The sequence below is a fragment of the Pyxicephalus adspersus genome, chromosome 3 (genome assembly GCF_032062135.1).
Source record: "Pyxicephalus adspersus chromosome 3, UCB_Pads_2.0, whole genome shotgun sequence".
Taxonomy (NCBI): Eukaryota; Metazoa; Chordata; class Amphibia; order Anura; family Pyxicephalidae; genus Pyxicephalus; species Pyxicephalus adspersus.
The window spans coordinates 30,723,442-30,743,250 of record NC_092860.1 but is presented as its reverse complement, the minus strand read 5'-3'; the positions used below and the strand labels follow the sequence as shown (position 1 = coordinate 30,743,250).

The 19,809-nt window shown below is 38.5% G+C and overlaps 1 protein-coding gene across 1 annotated transcript in view; it reads right to left on the bottom strand.

The window, feature by feature from the left end:
• The window catches only part of LOC140325971 (guanine nucleotide-binding protein subunit alpha-14), a 73,210-nt gene that overhangs the window by 5,015 nt on the left and 48,386 nt on the right, over positions 1–19,809 (bottom strand). The window contains exons 3-4 of the mRNA XM_072404115.1: positions 5,411–5,565; positions 4,904–5,032 (exon numbers count right to left, since the gene is read on the bottom strand). Of these exons, the coding sequence (XP_072260216.1) occupies positions 4,904–5,032; positions 5,411–5,565 (284 nt within the window). The remainder of the gene's footprint in view (positions 1–4,903; positions 5,033–5,410; positions 5,566–19,809) is intronic.

Below are 19,809 nucleotides of genomic sequence, written 5' to 3'. Positions count from 1 at the left end.
AACCAATATTTAAAACACTCAGTGGCAAATCTAAAAATAAACTAAAGAAAAACCACAAAAGTTCCCAAAACTATAAAAAGTGTAAATGGTACCCCCTTTCAATTAACACAGTTGGACCACCAATGATTGTATGGTTTGAACTACATTGTGTAGAAAAGAAATAGTGGTGAACACTTGGTGGAACCACTTGTTTAGAGTTGACAACCAAATGTTTAGCGTTGCATAGTAGTTTAGGTTCAAAAAAGACATAAGTCCATTAAGTTCAACCACTAGGGAAATAAACATATCCCAGATATAAAACCCTATAAGACAAAGTTGGTCCAGAGGAAGGCAAAAAAAACCCTGGTACAATTTGCTTCAACTGAGGAAAAAAAAAATCATCCTGATTCCATGAGGCAATCAGATGTTCCCTGGATCAACAGTCACTGTTATTTTTACTTTAAAGCATTATTATCCAGTTATATTCTGTGCTTCTAGAAAAACATCCAGCTTTTTCTTAAAGCAATCTTTAGTAGTTGCTGAAACTACTTCCTGAGGGAGCCGATTCCACATTTTCACAGACCTTACAGTGAAGAATCACTTCCTTATCCAGAGCTTAAACTTCTTTTCCTCCAGACGCAAAGAGTGCCCTCTTGTCCTTTGTAATGATCTCAAAGTGAATAATGGGGAAGAGAGTTCTCTATATGGACCGTTTATATACTTATACAGGGTGATCATATCCCCCCTTAAACGTCTCCTCTCAAGGGAGAATAGAATCAGTTCAGCTAATCTCTCCTCATAGCTGAGCTCCTCCATTCCTTTTATTAGTTTAGTTTAGTTGCCCTTATCTGCCCTTATCTCTCAAATTCAACAATGTCCTTTTTGTGAACTGGTGCCAAAAACTGGACTGCATATTCCAGATGTGCTCTGACCAATGCTTTGTACAGGGGCAGGATAATGTCTCCATCTCTGCAGTCTATTCCACTTTTAACACAAGAATAAACTTTGCTGGCTTTGGATATTGCAGCTTGGCATTGCATGCTGGTATGAAGTCTATGATCTACCAGAACCCCCAGATCCTTTTCTATTAGTTTGGTGTCATCTGCAAACACAGAAATGGTACTTTTAATCCCAAACTCAATATGATTTATAAAGATGTTAAACAGTAAAGGTCCCAACACTGAACCCTGGGGTACACCACTAATAGCCCTAGAGGATCCAGAGTATGAATCATTAATTACAACCCTCTGGATGCAATCTTTAAGCCAGTTCTCTATCCATTTTCAGATTGACTTTTCTAAACCTATCAACCCTAACTTGCATATTAACCGTCTGTGGGGTACGGTGTCAAATGCTTTAGCAAAGTCCAAGTACACTATACCAACTGCTATTCCACTGTCTACCTGTTTACTTACTTCCTCATAAAAAGAGAATAAATTTGTTTGACAACTTTTGTCTTTCTTGAAGCCATGCTGACTATAACTTATAAGATTATTTTCTAGCAGAATTTCCTCCATGTGGTTCTTTATCAAACTCCCCAAGACCTTTCCAACTATGGACGTTAAACTAACGGGTCTTTAGTTACCTGGTAATGCCTTACGCCAATCCATCGGTACCTTGCCAGTGACTAAAGAGTCTCTAAAAATTTGAAATAATGTCTTTGAAATAACCAAGCTCAGCTCTTTGAGGGCATGTGGATGTAATCCATCAGGTCCTGGTGCTTTGTCAAACATTTTTTCCCAGCTGTTTCTCAATCATATCAGTTCTGAGCCATTGTGACTCATTTAAGGCAGTGACATTGTTATTATGAATTTGGACTTGAGCTCTGCCATTTTCCTTAGTGTACAAAGAGCTGAAAAAAAGTGTTTCGTAAATCTGCCTTGTCTTTATCCCCAGTTACCAACCTAGCGACATCCTTTAAGGGGCCTAAATGCTCAGATCTGAACTTTTAGGTATTAATATATTTGAAAAATTTTGGGGGGGTTTGCCTTACTTTCCTTTGCAATCTGTCTTTCACTTTGAAGTTTTGCACATTTTATCTCCTTTTTACATCTTTTGTTATATTATTTGTAGGTCACAAATGATGAAGGTGATATTTCATTTTTATATTTTTGGAATGCCCTTTTCTTGTTCCTTATGGCTTTTTTTAACGTCAGCTGTGAGCCACATAGGTTTTAGTTTTAGCCTCTTAAACCTATTACCCATTGGAATATATTTTTCAGTTTGCTTTTGTAGGACAGACTTGAAACATTCCTATTTTTGTTCTGTGTTCTTTGGGGACAATATTGTCTTCCAGTCCAAGTCACAGAGAGCCGTCCTTAATAATGGAAAATTTGCTCTCTTAAAATTAAATGTTTTTATCTTTCCTGTTTTTGCTTCCTGTTTACAGCTTACATTAAATGAAATCATAATATGATCACTGCTACCCAGATTCTCTTTTATTTGCACATTTGTTATAAGCTCTGCATTGTTAGAAAGAACTAGGTCCTGCAGAGTATCATTTCCAGTTGGGGCATCTATAAAAACTGTACCATAAAATTATCTTGCATTTGATTCACAAATTTCCCCCCTTTCCTTCCTGTAGTGCCATTACTCCAGTCAATGCCAGGGTAGTTGAAATCTCCCATGATTAGAACACTTCCACTTTTTGCTGCTTTTTCTATCTGTGCTAGCCCCTCCCAGTAGTTTGTCCAATCCGTCCACCACATGCCGAACCCTGGCACTAGGGAGACAGCAAACCATCGGTTGATGGGATCTGGGCGACAAACTATTCTGTCAGTGCTCCTGACAACCATGACAACCAATTGTCTTTTCCATCCTGCGTTTCCCTCCCCACCACTACGAGATGTGCTGCTCTCCCAGCTGTTAGGGGTAGCAGTAACATCTACAAGTTGCCACCACTGGGTCTGCCACCTGCACATCTTCACATAGCTTTGCAAACATGTTGGGGTGCTCAAACACAGGGCTGGCCTTCCTTTTCTGGGTGCCCCTACCACTCCCTCTTGGGTTAACAATGGGTAAGCCCTGTGGTGTAAAGCTGGCTGACTGGTGTGATAGAGGGGTGCATAACTGGTTTAATCATATGACAATGTAAGCAGATGAATTATAAGTGACACGGTTGAACCATTATGGTACTGAGATGACTGAAGTGAATCAGATGGAATGGATGAAACAAAGGTATACACAGACAGGTAGGTGAGTTGTTTATTCAAGTGAGAAAGGGAGTGTAGAGCTAACAGAACTGGGAAGATTGAAGTGAAGCTGATGGAACAATGACAGCAGAGAATGCTTAATTACTAAAAATTTCCGAATGTCTGAGTCTTCATGCGTTATCTTATGTTTATGTCTGTGAATGAAGGGCCTATGCACAGCTCTTTACTTTTCATTGGCCGTGCTGCGCATTTCATGCTGTACCAATAATTACAATGGGGAAAAGAAAAAAATATCTACTCCATTACCAGCAGTCTGTATGAGAAACCGAACTAAAATGTAGTCTTGTCCCAGAAGGGACCTCACAGGTCTATCTTAAGACTACAGCCAGTTCATACATTCATTCAATGTCAATACAAAATACCATTATTGAGACTCCAAGGGCCAGCATAAATAATGCAATAAATGTAGTATTCTCCCCACCCCTTTAGCTGGGTACACTTTTCAGTACCCACCTGGCAGATTTTTGGTTGTTTTTACAGTTGGGTCACAATATACCTGAATATGTGAACAAAAGCTAACCAATAGATTTTTAGTGATCATTTAGCTGTGTCAACTATCAACAGAAGTGAGGGTTTTTAGTGGCCATGTAAAGAATCTTAAAAAACACTTACCGTATTTTTCGGACTATAAGACGCACTTTTTCTTCCCCAAAACTGGGGGGGAAAAGTGGGTGCGTCTTATACACCGAATACATGTTAAATATAATTAAAAAAAATCATACTCATCCGATACCGCGATCCCGCGATGCTGCGTGCTTCTTCTCCTCGCTCTCCTCCCGGCTGCAGCGCGTGTCTCCTCCTCCTCTGAGCGAGGAGAAGCCGACACGCATACCCCAGCGATCCCATAAGCAGGCTGGATCAGCCTGCTTACGGGATCGCGAGGGCACGGGTGCCGGCTTCTCCTGGCTCTCCTCCTGGCTGCAGCGCGTCTCCTCCTCCTCCTCTGAGCGAGGAGAAGCCGGCACACGTGCCCTCGCGATCCGGTAAGCAGGCTGGATCAGCCTGCTTATGGGATCGCTGGGGTATGCGTGTCGGCTTCTCCTCGCTCTGAGGAGGAGGAGACACGCGCTGCAGCCAGGAGGAGAGCGAGGAGAAGAAGAAGCCCACAGCATCGCGGGATCGCGGTATCGGGTGAGTATGATTTTTTGGCACAGGGTGATCAGAAGGGGATACATTGTGTCAATGTATCCCCTTCTAATCACTCTGTGTCAATGTATCCCCTTCTGATCACTCTGTGTCAGAGTGATTAGAAGGGGATACATTGACACAGAGTGATTAGAAGGCGATACATTGACGCAGAGTGATTTTTTAGTATTTTGTTCAGAATCTTTTTTTTCTAGGTTTTTCTCCTTTAAAATTGGGTGCGTCTTATAGGCCGGAGCGTCTTATAGTCCGAAAAATACGGTATTTCTCCAGAGTGAGAGCGTTGCAAGTCTACCTGCCGTGAGTTAGAGAAAGATCCGCCACCCCTCAGAATCAGGCTAGCTCTGGCATATATTGTTGCTCAGTGTAGAGCATGCCTATGTTGGCTGGCAAAAGACAAATTAAGAAACCGAAGATAGTTTGCAACATTAAAATCGATTTTATTTGGAGATCTTGCTACTGGAGTCCTGGATTAGTGTAAGTGGCTACCCAATACTTAATCTCAACTTCCCCTAACTTTATCCTTTTTTCCTAGAAGATATTTCCCTGCCATAAGTAAAACAACCTACCTGAAAATAATGTTTTCTAAATCAAATGGATACTCAATGATGCCGGTGGTGGGCACTCTGACTCGAAGTACATCTTGCTGGGTGGGTACATATGAAGGTTCGGAAATGCGATCAATGTCAGTAAGGTAGCTGAAATACAGAAACGTTACATTTGTTTATTAATCAAGAGATAAAGTTAGGATTGTAAAAAATAAGGGGTTAGGGGAGGAGTCCCAAAAGGAGACCGGTGGTGTGCAGGCTGTGTCTTTATGGTTGGAAGATAGGAATGAGACTGATCCCTTTGAAATTTAGAATACCTGTATTTGTTACAGCCAAAAGACACCTTAGATTGATGATAATTTGTTACAGTTTTTGATGGATTTGACACAATGTCAAAAATTCAAGTGTATATACTTCTGTTCTTCTCCTGGTGTTAGAGTTTCATATACTAGTGGCAGACACTGTGTTCCTGAACAATAAGAAGCTTTTCTTGCAGGGAGGTGTAGTTGTGCCTGGTGTTGTACTCACTATTTAGCAGAGTCAGACAGCTGGTACTCTCTTCTCCTGTCATAGCACTCCTGGATGCCAGGGTCCTCCCAGAGCTTCTTTATTGCTTCTACCTGTTTTCTTTCCATACTGGATACTTTGTCTACTTCAACTTCCCGGACCAGCAGTGCGTTTTCCTAGAAAAAAGATTTACCAATAATTAATAGTTATAGTCAATTGGTGACATGAAATCACAAGACCTCTACAACATTTACATATATCTTATGTATCAAATATAAATTGTGTAAAAAAAATCAAATATATAGAGGAGTAGAAAAAGATAGCGGTTCCGAGGCTGGAGTTGTTTGAAGCATTAATTATATTTTGATAAGAATAATTCATACATAATATATCACAATCACATATAGAATCACCAGTACCGTTGTGTCATCACAGGACTGGAAAATCCATGCTAGACAGAGGTTTTCCTAGCAAATTCAAAAAATTACTTTAATTTACACAGACCGTACAGTCCACAAACCACACCCCTGAAAAAGCCAAATTTGGCGAAAGGCGTCGGAAATAAACCAGACTTAAACGGTCACACTTTTCAAATTTACAAGGAAATTCTGCTGCCATTACTTTCTTAAGTAATCAATGCTAACACAATAGCATCATCAGACCAGGCTTTCATTGCTCCATGGTCCAATTTTGAAGCTCACATGCTATTTGCAGACGTTTTATTGGCGATTGTTAGCAGTTCTGCATTACTGGCCAGCATTTTGTTTTTTTAGCAATTTTGCTCCCTCCCTACATCCATAACAGGGACACTGGTTCTTTGAGCCACTTTTGGTAGATACCCTCCACTGCATACAGGAACCACCCACAGGACCTGTTTAGGAAATGCTCTGACCTAGCTGACTGACCATCACAATACGGCCTTTGTCAACATCCCACTCTTTGGACAGATTTCATTGTAACAAGTTAACCAATAAGAAGTTTGTGTCACTTTTTTAGTTTTATTTATATATATATATATATATATATATATATATATATATATATTATATTTATAAACATATAAATACAATTTTTATATTACATATAATATGTTATCACATTGTACAGTGCCGTGAGATGTGACACTACGTACATGAAGTATATTAAAATGTTGACATACTTTGGGTGTAATTCTACTATGTGGCACTAGATGGCAGCATTCTCCCAAAAGCACTTTTTATTATCTTACCAGTCACTAAATATCCTAAAACAACCTTTGAATGTGGCCAGCAACATCAGACATTATTAACAAAAGGCAAATATGCTACTAATTTACAGATGGATGTAAAATACACGCACAAATATGTTTATTTGCTTCAAAGGTGTCCCTCCATCACCTTTTTGCAGAATCCAACATTTTTGGGTGTCAGTCCGCTGCGGGTTATAACAATTCCCTGATATGTTGCACTATACAGACAAGATGTTTCCACCCGGGCCTGGCACTGGGAGATGTAATGTACATCATGGGGCTCCTGGCTGTCGGGCTGCTTTTGACTGTAACCGTTTTAAAAGGTTTAACTTTGCTTGAGCTTCTAAGTAATTCAGCAGAGGATTATGTCTGAGCTCATGTTTGTGTAAAGTCCAGCTTTAGAAAAAGCAGTTGTTACAGGAGATCCAGTCATTGCTTTAATAACATATACAATGGCCAGACCAGCATCTGTGTACTAACCCAGCCTTACTCCTCTGAGCAATAAATGACCTTCCTGAGATGCAGCCATGCTCAAACCTGCTCTACTGCATTCTGCTCACACTCTATACACTAATCCGGGTGTGTGTACACAATATGCTAGGGTTGTGTGTGCGTGCATGTAAACAGAATGGTTTTGTTTCAGCTGTATACTGGTCAATGTATATACACAAAGTATTCTTTGTAAAGTGCTAGGCTGTAATAATTGTGCAGCATATAAATGTGCTGTGTAAATGCATGGCTTATGAAGATAACTACAGATACCAAACAGGTTCCTACCCACAAACACTAGATGACGTTAAAAAGTGCAATTTGAATGCTGGCCTGTGACCAAAACAGACTTTAACAACCATTTATCAATCAAAAGGGTTAGATTTCATTTTTGTATGACATACCTTAGATATTGTATGTGTATACTGTACACTGGGATAAGAAGTAACAAAGATTACACAGGTAACTATTAATAAAAAATATAACTGTTTTTACTACCCAAATCTCCCACAGAAATGTCTAAAATGGGGAGATAGCAAAAAACACTTAATAGAACTTCCTCAATCAATCCAGCCTCCCAAATAAATGATGGGAACACTGCATTGGAAAGCTATTGGAACAGGAGGATAAAGCAAAATATCCACAAAATAGATTAATCTTGTGCAGGGTGATCTTTGCATTGCAGGTCCTGAGATACAGCTTTTCCTCCAGCAAAGAAGACCGTGAGTAGTGTCATTTCCAAATCTGCCTTCATATCCAGCTGCTGTTCATTAAGCTCAAGCAGTGCATAGGAACAGAAAGTGCACAGATAAATTGCATTACAGATAGGTAAATGTAAGGAGGAATCCTTGGAGGATTGCTTAGGCACAATTATCAGTTATAAATGTTTTCTTTTTCAAAGGATAGGCAGATTCCATACTATTTACCGAGAAAAAAAGAAAACATGCCACATGACCGCCCTACCAGTTCTTAATTTCCCTTTTCCCGAAAAGAAGTTCAGCAGGTCTCCAAATATATCCCTGTGCTTATCATTGTCCAGCAATGTTTGAGCTCTGTTAAAGTTGGCAGGGATTTTTTAGAGTAATGTAGACTCCAGTACTTGCCAGCAAACCGTTAAACTAACACATAGTAGTCTAAACAGTGTGGGTGCATTTATTCACCGCAGTGTTGTGTAAAATATTTCAAATCACAGTTTACCCTTTCAGGCTATGAATCAAAAATCTTTAACACCACAGTCGCCAAGTGCTTTACAGTCATTTGTTAAGTAATGTAAACAGTAGTCGGCGAGTTTGGTTTTGTTGGCGAACTGGATGTATGTTGTTCTAAAAGGAGACACACCCACTTCCCCATATTGACTCAGGATTTCCTCAGCTCTCACCTCTCATCACCTTCCCATGGACACTGCCACCTCTAGGTTCACTTTTAGCTCACATCCTTTACAAGTTCATGTCCTTCTATTTGCAAAGCAGGCTGACAGCTACAACAAAAACTGATAACTGCTAAGTGGGTCACAAAGAGTGCAGAAAAGGATAAACACTTCTAAAGATAATCACAGAATCTTCTCCGTTCTACTATCCTGCACTGGAAATACAAGGGAAGGGTATCTGGCTAAACGCAGCATCAGCATCTCTTATTTTGGAGGGCCCAGAGCGGTTTTCGAAAGTTTCTCTTGAAGGCCTTAAGGCCTCTTAAAAGCACAATGGAAAAATTAGAAAGCTTTGTCCAATCGCTATTGTTGCCCCTTAATAAGCCAGATGTGAAGGTATCAGCAGTACACCTCCGCCTCCATTCTGCATGGGCTAATGACCCTTCCCTTACCAGGGAATAGGTATGTATAAATTAAAAGCGTAAACATAACATTTATAATATATAGGGAGAGGTCATCACTAACCTTTTGAAAATATTAGTTGCCTGGCCATCTTTGGCCCTAATACCTAGTTAGCAACCTGAAACGCCTACAGCGTAAGTAAACCCAAAAAAAAAAAAAAAAAAAAAAAAAAAATCACACTTACCTTCAATCCCGCAGGGTAGTTTATCCATCGGGAGGTTTCTTCCATCGGGTCCTGCATCGTTCCGGTATCTATCTTCAGCCTGACGCAGACGGAGCGCCATGCTCCAACGTCTTCATCTTTCTTCTTGGTTCTTCTTCTTGCATCACCCAAACTAGCACTGCACAGGCGTGAGATCGGGTGACGTAGATTGGGAAAAAATTGCAGATTTCACTGCACATGCGTGAGATCGACAATTTATTTTCTACTGATGAAAGGACTCCTTCTGTGCATGCCCAAGGTGGTCAGGCATGCGCAGAAAGAGCACCCAAAAGCCTCCCGGGATGCGTGACGTAGGTATCCCAGGAGGCTCTGCGCTCCTATCAATTCTTGATCACTGGGGCGATCAAGAATTAAAGTGGCGGTGATGCACCCTTTTATTTATAAAAGGGGGGGGGGGGGGTGTTGCACCTTAAAAAAAACATTTTTAATTTGTCGTCTACTCTTTTAGGTAAAGTAAAAAGTCTGAGTTTAGGTACGCTTTAACTTGGTTACATCAAAATTCCTGATATACATACGTGTTTTGTGTTTGTGACTAGGCAACTAGCATTCAGGAGTTCAGGAAAAGAAGCCTATTCACTACAACTTTATACAGGTTTTCTTTTACCTGAATAACTGATAACGTAGGCCATAAAATAAAGTCACCTTGCTGTTTCTTCAGTTCAGAGTGCACGGTGTCACATACAGGTGGAAAATGTTGCAATTTCACACCGCTAAATCCTCCTTGGCAAAAGTTTTTGACTTCTTCCCAATGACTTGCTTTGTTCCGTGTGTGTGTTTTTAATGATTCTTTATACTCGAGTGCTTCGATTTTGTCATTTTTATTTATTTTTTGTTATAAAACAAAAAGACAACACATAACCAAAATAAAAACAAACAATGAGTAACCAGGATATTAATCCAGCCAGTCAAGGCAGAAGGTAAATTAGGTAACCATTACATTCAAGACAGTGTAAGTAGAAGAGAACATACTTCATAGCTCGTTTAAAGCTGTTTGTTCTTCTTTCTGGAGCAACCTAGCTCTCATGGACTCAAAAAAAAGAATGGTAAGCAGAAAAGATTTTTGAGAGAGGGAAACATATTAAACAAGCCACTGACTAAACTGTGAACCTATTGATTGCTAATTGGGTACAGGGTTTGACCTTGGTTTGTGTGTAATTTGTCCGTGCAATCATAAACAACTGATTTTGCAGACAAATGTACTACAAATTCATGCAAAGTGCTGAAAATAAAATATAAGAGTTTCACTGCTCCTGCTTCACATATTCTCGTAGGCAGAAAAGTAAATACAGATTTCCTTCTACACAATGCTGCTGAAAAGATATGTTTTTCTTTCCTGATTCTTTTCTATGGAATATTTTTAATTGCTTGTTAGCAGTATCCACATTTCTAACACACCAAGACTAATTATAGAGATGAAATGCTATGCTAAAAAAAATTCTGCTTTTTATTTTGAAATAAAGTAGCCTGTTCCAGCTCTTGCTGTAATACTCTACTGCATTCTGCTCCCACTCTATATGCTAATCCGGGTAATCACACTGTTGTAACCCCCCAAATATTCACTGCTTTCCAGAGTCTTGCATCTTCAATGCTGAATGACAACTTCTCATCATTGTCTCCTACACACACAGTACACTTACCGCATTGACACTCCCTGTACTGAGAACTGTAAGTACCCAAGAAGAGACAAAGAAGAATAGGAATCTGCTTCCAGAAGACATCTGATAAAAGTCTACAGGTTGTGCAGGGACAAAAGAAAGAACTGTGCCTTTAACACAACAGCTGGCTGTTAAATTGTAAGCTAAAGATTATAGTCATACAGTGATTCTGCTGCTGTGTGGGTGAAATTCTGTTGCACAAACTGCACGAAAGCTGTCTAAATACCGTAATGAGGGAAAACCTAGTTTGGAGGATTGTTAGCGTGATCGTACGTATGGATCAGCAAGCCTAAACTGCAACCTTTCAGGAAACGAGATCTGACTTAAACACACATTTCTTCCCACCTCCAGTTTCCATTCAGGAACTGCAATTTTTTTTATTGTATAACCTTAGGTGTAAGACAACACAAAATTCCACCATTTAATTATTTGGCAGAAATAAAACCAGGATGGAGAAGGAACACATATAAACATGCATTAATGACAATATTAGGTTAGGGTTGAATGACATACATATATATCTATATATATATATCCTTATACACCTTGCACATGTGATACAAGTCTTGTATTATTTATTACACTTTAAGCTAGCTGAAGAATGTGGCACATTTCCTTTGCAGCCTATCTTTATTAAAAACATCAAAATGTCAGCAGATTGTTAAATTCAGCGGTCTGCATTAACATGGGCACTGCAATACTTATAATGGTTACCGTTTAGGATTGCCTAAAAAGCTAAAGTTACAGTTTATGACATATTACAAAAAAAGTGTCTTTTCTGGGATCAATATTATTTAAAGAAAATGCAAATTTCAGTCCCCTACAATCATATTATAGAAAGTATACTGTTCTATGATTACATTTGGATCTAAACTGAATGTCTCAGCCCACGACTATTGTTCTTTAAACCCAACTAAAGTCAAAACAGAGCAGGGCAAATTTTCAAAGCAAATATGTTCATTAGTGTACATTCTAAGTATTACCTTTGGAACTTAAGTTTTAAAATACAAAAACTATTTTTTTGCTAGTAGCTCTGCACCTATTCATACAGTTCTAGACCTTTTGGTTTCCTGATAACAAACTGGGGTCCTACAATCGCTCGCCACCTACTACTTGTAAAAAGCGAATTGTATCCCCCTATATGTAGACAAATGATGATGACTTCTTTAATGCAGAGATTCTGGGAAATGTAAACTGGAAAAGAAAGGAAATGAGATTTGGTAGTGTGCAAGCACATAAACAGGTATTCTGCCCACCATTTTGCTTTATACACTTTGAAACTCAAAAACATTCTTCAAAACTGATGTTGTCACATATCCCAGTATCTCCTTGTAAATTGGTTAGCATCCTGGGACTTTACACAGAACTGGTGTCATTAGGTGCCTACTGTGTTCTGAATAGCTAGGGGAGAGCCAGGAATATGGCTGCCCAGTGCAGTGAACAAGACCCTGTACTTGTTACTACATTCTGTATGGCAAGTATGTTACTACATTCTGTATGGTAAGTATGTTACTACATTCTGTATGGTAAGTATGTTACTACATTCTGTATGGTAAGTAAGATGGTAAGTACTGGGCAGCATGACAACCAGCACCATGCTGTATGGTTAGATTTCCTGGACATACATGATCTAGGACAGCCTTTCTCAACCTTTTCAGCATTAAGGAACCCTTGATATTTTTATATCACAAGGGAACCCCTGCTATAATTACTATATCCACAGCTCACATTACATTAGTGTGGTGGTCAGTAGGAAACATGCCTCTTATATTGCTGGTCAGTGGGGAAAATGTCACCCTTACAGATAGCCAAAAAAATACTGGTGTTATTGGTAACTGATCTGAGAGGTACAAATTGCTCAAGGAACCTCTAACAACATCTGGAAGTTACCTGGTGAATAATGCTGGTCTAACATGATCTACCTTTTTGGCTTTTAGCCATACTAGGAGTTTTGCATGTCTCCAGTGCAAAACACAGGAAAATTTACCTCCCAACTTTATAGGACGAGACAAATATTCAGGTACATACCTTGGCCTGGTTACATGGATTAATAGAAAAAAAGATTTTACAAATGATAAATTAAATTCACCATGCTAAATTTTACCACTACTTATTGCTGGGTTTCAAAGGAGCAAATGCGATTATTTACAGGTTGGATGCAAGATGTGCTATTTACCATCCAAAAACAGATTACTAGCAGTGTAATTTTTTAGCGGTTTATACATCAAAACAAAGAGGAATAGGTGAGGAAAATGAAGGACGGAGATTTGGTTCTAAATGAGAAACACTGGAGAGAAATAGGAATATCAGATACATTTCTAACATTCAGATACAATTCTAAAATCTAACATTCACTGAAACATTTCCTGGTGGTGAATCTTCCAGGTCCATGTATTTCAAAGATTGTAAATTATTCTCCACCAGAGAACGTTTAAATAACATCCTATGTACACTTATATGGATATATGTATGGATGCTAGAGAGAGATCCAAGGTCCCAGAAAGAACTGGTCAACAAGACTTGTATATATGGGGCCTCAAATCAATTCCACAAAAATGAAATTAAACTGTGTGAATTAAACTTTGTTCTTTATTTCTTGTGGAAAAAAACAGAAGTTCATTAACACTTACAGTATGAGAAAGAGACAAAAGTTATGTACAAATACAAGTGGTAAAGAAAACACTACCTGGGACAAACGGACTGTATGTATAAATATGAATAGATAAGTATTATTTCAGATCTGTTTACATTTACAAAAGACTATTGACAGATGAATAGGTTCTTTAATCGTTAACAGTTAATTGCCAGTGCAGGCTTTTCTTGCTTCAGTAAGTTTTCTGTGGAGCGCAAATGCCACCGATGACAGCCTTTTATTGTGGAGACAGTGCATGCCCTATATACACTGTATGTGTGTAAAAATTATATGGTATTAAGATAATATACATTTACCTATCTGGAACCTTTTTTTATAACCAAAGCACTTAAAACATTTTAACTTGTATTCAAACTAAAATAACTGAACTAGAATATGGTGAATATACCTTAGAAACACTGCTAAATATGACTATTATTTTGAAGTACCTGATGTATGAAAAAAAGTGCAATTCAATTCAACAGAGAATACAGTAAAGTAGTAATCAGGACCAATTGCAAAGCAATTCCAAAAATAATCAACAACCATAAGGGATTTAGTGAGCAGGGAAACCAAGTGAACAATCTGAATTCCATGATGAAGTTTTGAAAGAGAAAGCAGGTACGCTGCGTCCAAAGAGTAAACAAAGAGCAAACCATTAGATCTGTTGATTCAGTTTTGATCACAAGCTGTTGTGGTGCACTTGTGTGCCCATACATTGCCAGGTAGTTACCTAATCCTAGCAAACTGCATGTTTTTGCCAAGGATTACCAGGTATACACTGGAGAACGTCACCTTTGCTGATTATTTAGATACAATGGTATATTCAACAACTCTGTTTACTGTTCTTGTACTTCTGGTGTTAGAGAACCAAATTCTAGGAACCATTAGAAGCAGCATATACACACTGCAATGGTCTTCAACAGTAGTTTTGCAAAGTTATAACTCTTTTCCCATTTGCCTTTGGGTTTCATAAGGATAAATGGATCATAACGCTGGAATGGATCTGGTCCAGGATTGAAAACATTGGTTTACAAATACCTAATGACTTTTAGGAAATCCATTACAGGTTTGCTGGATTACCCAGCTTCGCTGATGAAATTATATCCTCTCCAGCCTTGGAGAACTTTAAAAAATCAGGGCCAATCAGACAACGTATTGTAGCCATGAAACACCTCAAAAGAAAACTTGCCAGAATTCCCAAATAAACAGGGCTGACAATCCCTGTGTGAACATTTACAATGTGTTTGTATGCTGTAAGGAAAGGGTTTCCTGTCTGTTAAAGTTACGCATGCAGTTTATGCCAGAAAGAACAAACGGCTGAGCAGCTCCAGTTCACATGGCTGATCTTCCCTGCCAAGGGCCTCCTGCTACAGAGAAAGGAAATGAGGTTGGATGCTATGGTGGATGACCTACATCCTACAGGTTAATGTGTATACATTTATCCCACAATGTATGACAGAGTGTGAATGCATGCACTCTGCCTCATAGTAGTAAGCAGAAACATGCAATAATAAAACACACTCACTGCTATAACTGAAAATACACAGATTTACCATGATGGTTCAGTATATTGCTGTTTAACTGCTGAGGAACGGAAAAGTTACAATAACATAAATGTCTGGTTTCTAAAGAGAAATAACTATTCTTAGCACTGACAAATTATTACACAACGTCTATAGGGGCCCACTAAATGTTAAGGCTGTACATGGGCTGCTGGTATATCTACCTATGTGGTGACCCTCACACTTCATGGGTTCAATGTTGCTGGCCAAACCAACAATTATCCTGTGCAATGCATTGGGAACCGCACTGCATGGTTTAATTTACCTGCAGAATGGGCATTGAAAGTTATGTATTTGAAATCTGCATCTGCACAGCTTCTAAAAAAAAAGTTGTCCTCCAAATATTTTACAAATTGCTAATGTCTGTCACATATATGAGCAATGAAAACTAAATGTATGATGGGAAGAAGAGGTGGGGGGGATTTTATATGTCTTTAGCTCCTTATATTAGTTTTTTGATATGGATTCTTCATTGAGGATGTTTCACTCAAGAGAAAACCTTTTGAACAGAAAAAAAAAACCTAAGCTGTTCTCCACATTGAAAGATTTTACTCTTTCAGTGACACCTGTAAAATTTTGGATCTCCCCTAAAATTATAACCTGCTGACAATGGTCCCCATGAAAAATAGATGATGAATCACCCCAGCAGGGACACAGAAAAACTGAAAAGGGGTTCTTTCGCCACCTTATTTTGTGCAAATAATAAAAAAGTTTTTGCAAAATAACATTTTCTCTAAAAGTTTAACTTTGTACCAGTTGCTGTTAGGTTGTTGGATGCAGGCCACAACAAAATACAACATGGTCTGAATACAAATATTAAAAATCGTCCAGATATTCAACTAGGCAAAAATGGAGACTAAGTGGAAAGGGCATTATTCTTTATGCCCAGGTGTGCTTCTCTGCAATATATTGTACCAGAGGAAAGAAGTGCAGTGCAATGCAAAAAGTGGCAAGCTTGCAAATGTAGCGTTGCTCAAAAAGCAGGGAGCAATAAAAAAAAAAAAAAAAAAGATAGTCATATTTGTATATACTGATGTGCCTGGATAATTTATTGTTTTTACATTCAGTGTTCACTGAAATGGTACTGATATATTTCTCACAATAACACTGAACTCCCCTGATCTGTTGTAAGTTTACTTTAAAGAGACTCTGCCAGGGACCAACAGAGTAGCGTGTTCATCAGCTTGGCACACCGTCATCTTCCTACAATTCGGACTACACACTGAAGTTGAGTTGTGGCCAGAGAGAATACTGACGTATCTCAATGCACAGAGGATGAGGACAGGGACTGAGCAGACGGACAATTATTCTCCATGGCCAGATGCAGTCTTTTGGTTACATATGGGATTGTAAAGAGGAATAAAGCCAAGTAGTAAGAAAGTTCACAACACGCCAATAACATCCCAGTGATCCTAAACAGGACACTTTTTACACTGACTAATTAATTGAAAAGTCCTTTCTGTAAACCAGAGAAACAGAAGTAATAAGTAGTGTGAGGATGGGGAAAGGCAGCAGGGGAGCTGTACAGATGATTACTGTTTAGCAAAAATTTCCTGTATAGGAATACATTTTTCAGCTTGTATCCATTTTTATAAATTGTTTGAAGACCAGGCAGTTCTCAAATTCCTCTAAGTCTTAGACAAAAGATTTGCTTATACATAAACAACTTGCTTTAAAGATAATTCCAGCTAATTAGATCGTAGAAGTAGAGTTGTTTTAAAAGAAAACAACTAGATGCTGGTCATACACTACAGTTGTGATGATTACAAGAAGCTGCATGGTAAAACAAACAGATATTTATGTACGCAGGGCATGGCAGATGTAAGAATAAAGAACTAGATAGGGAAAATTATCAGGGTATACACTACTGTGATCACTGCAAACACACATTACCAAGCTTCTATTGTCCATACCAGTAATGTTTGAGTAGACAAAAGTTTCTTGCAGACTTTGTAAAGTTGTAGGATTGTGCAAAAACATTTAGCAATGTAATTACGTTAAGCATTTTAATAATGTGCATGAAAGAAATTCTGTTTTTGCACAATTATTTTAAACTTTATAAATTTGGAACCCAACTTATTAAGCTCAGTGAACAGCCTTTAAATATTATTTTTTGCTCAGACTGGTCATATTTATTAAACATTAACTCCAAACAGATTACACTTTATGCTGTGTTGCCTATAACAAAACATCAGCAATACTCAGAGTTTAAGAGATGAAATGATGAGTCTGACCAGATGCTTTCACCACCACGGGCGGGGGCCAATTTGTACTTTGTTCTCCCTGTGGCCAGCAAGCTTGTGCTTAATAATAGTGAATATGGGAAAGGCCATGATGATAATGTAAGGCCTATGGATGGAGCCATAATGGTTGTGGACGAAACGGCCCTATTGCTTAGCATATTTAGGTAGTTTATTAATATTACAGCCATGATAGCGATACAAAAGTCATCCCTAGTGGCCTTGTGAAAAACCCAGCCCTGACTACAACTATGTCTTCATGCACATGCTTGCTGGCCTAGTGAAGGCTTTACGTTTAAGCTGAATTACCAGATCTAGAAAAACAGTAAACCAAGTATGTAGTTTCCAACAAAGCAGTAACTAAATATGCAAATATTACATTTTCCTGTCCTCGTCCTCAGGCTTTCCTAAGATACCTTATTGGTCACTGAGGATGCCTATCATAATAAATGTCAAAGCTTCAGTAGGTGAAAACAGACAGACCTAACCAATTTTAGGAAGTCCAAGTTACACAAATTAAACACGTTTTTCAATCACAGAAACAATCCAACTAATCAAAGCTATCAATTATTACCGTTATGAAAAACCCATTCATGTTGTTTTTGTGACTGAAAGCAGGCTTAAACTGCTAGAAAACTGGGGGGGAAAACACACACACACTTGAGAAGAAACTGACGCAAACTTGGTTTTCTGCAATTGAAGTCGTTATTCTGGCAGCTTGAGTCTTGGAGAGAGCCAAGAGTGAGTGAACACATGCGTTACATTATTCTTCCCTCCGAGCACAATGCAAAGCAGCATTTTCAGCAGAAAAGAGAACAATGTGTCCTTACTGAGCATGACTTACAATTCACCTACATTTTATATGTTCTCATTTTAAATTATACAATACTTTGTATATTTAAGATTAAGCAATAGATAAAATATATATTGCTGTATTCAATGTTGGGCTCCTGCATAGCAGCATTTGTTTAGATCTTTTTAAACATTATATAAAGCCATACAATAAAATGTGACGTGCACATTCTTGACGTTACTATAAACCTCATTCCCCATAATTGAACAATTTATTTCAGTTCCATCACTTTCCCAGCTACTAACATTTTAAGTGTAATCTAAAACAAAAGCATAAAAAAAATGTAGAATATGAAAAATGTATGTGAATACAAGTTTATGTATTTGGTTACATTTTCTTTTACAATCATATGAGAAACTATCAGGACAGTCAGGATTTCCGTCATAAAAGTATGGAAAAGGGACGTGCACACACTATACCTGCAGTAATATATATATTTTTTGTTACCTAGATACCTTTGGGTGTCTGCACTGAACCTCTAGCTAGTATCTTGAATAACAGACAGTTAAAAAATCAAATCTTTCTTAAGTTTAAAACTTTAACGTCTCCTATGAATAGGAATTCTTTGAATGACGTGACCATTTGATCCTGAAGTAGACATCCCCATTTCCTTATGTTTCCACAAAATTAGATTGTAAGCCACTTTTGAGGGACAGTTAGGCTGGGTACACATGTGCAATAATTGTCGCTGAAAGGATCTTTCAGGATCCTTTCAAATGACTGCACGATGCATGAACGAGTGCTGTACATGCTGTACTGTTCTGCTCTATAGGGGAGGGGGAACACGATGGATCGGCACACCGCTGCACATTCTCCCCCCCCTTCGCCGTCCATCATCTGTGGATCCGCCAGGACGGTCGTTTGGACAGTGGATGATGAGCACTGTACACTCACAAGATTCTCGTCCGATATTGACCCTGAGCCGATTATCAGACGAGAACTATTGCACATGTGTACGTAGCCTTAGTGACATGACTATGAACTTTATACAGCGCTGCGTAAAATGTCAGTGCTATATAAACTCTGTGTAATAATATTATTAATATTATTGCGGGGCAATGAACACTGAGCAGCACAGCATTATTATGTTGCACTTTAGAAAAAGTACACAGCAGGTTGACAATTGAGAGAAAATTATTGTTGGCCTGCAATGGGAAGCTCATTAAATATCATCACTGGCAGGATAACCAAATATTAATCATTGAAAAATAATGCCATACACTTTTTTGGCATTTATATACAATTTAAAGGGTTTCAGTTTCCTGTACGCCTACTGCAAATCAAACCTTTAATGTAGTAGCAGACACAGAGTGCGGTCTTCCACATAGCCTCAGAATTTACAAGATGAGTTGCAAATTTAGATTCACTGGCAGTGTTAACTACTTAAAATTTGCATTCACAGTCCTGTAGATTTGGCATTTTGATGCTCTGTAACTGCATGCACAGTCTGATGGTGACAGGCTTCAGTTCCGGACTGCATACAGGGGTCTGAGGCAAAGGATATTAAAAATAATGGTAAAGCTGTAGAACAGATTTGTTTTGAAAGATAAATATAGGTATGAATTATTATTACTGTTATTATTACAGAATATATAGCACCAACATTTTATGCAGCGCTGCACAATGTCCATCGTCACAGCACTAACTGACCCACAAAGGGGCTCACAATGTCCCTAACGTAATCACATAACATTAATACAATCTAAG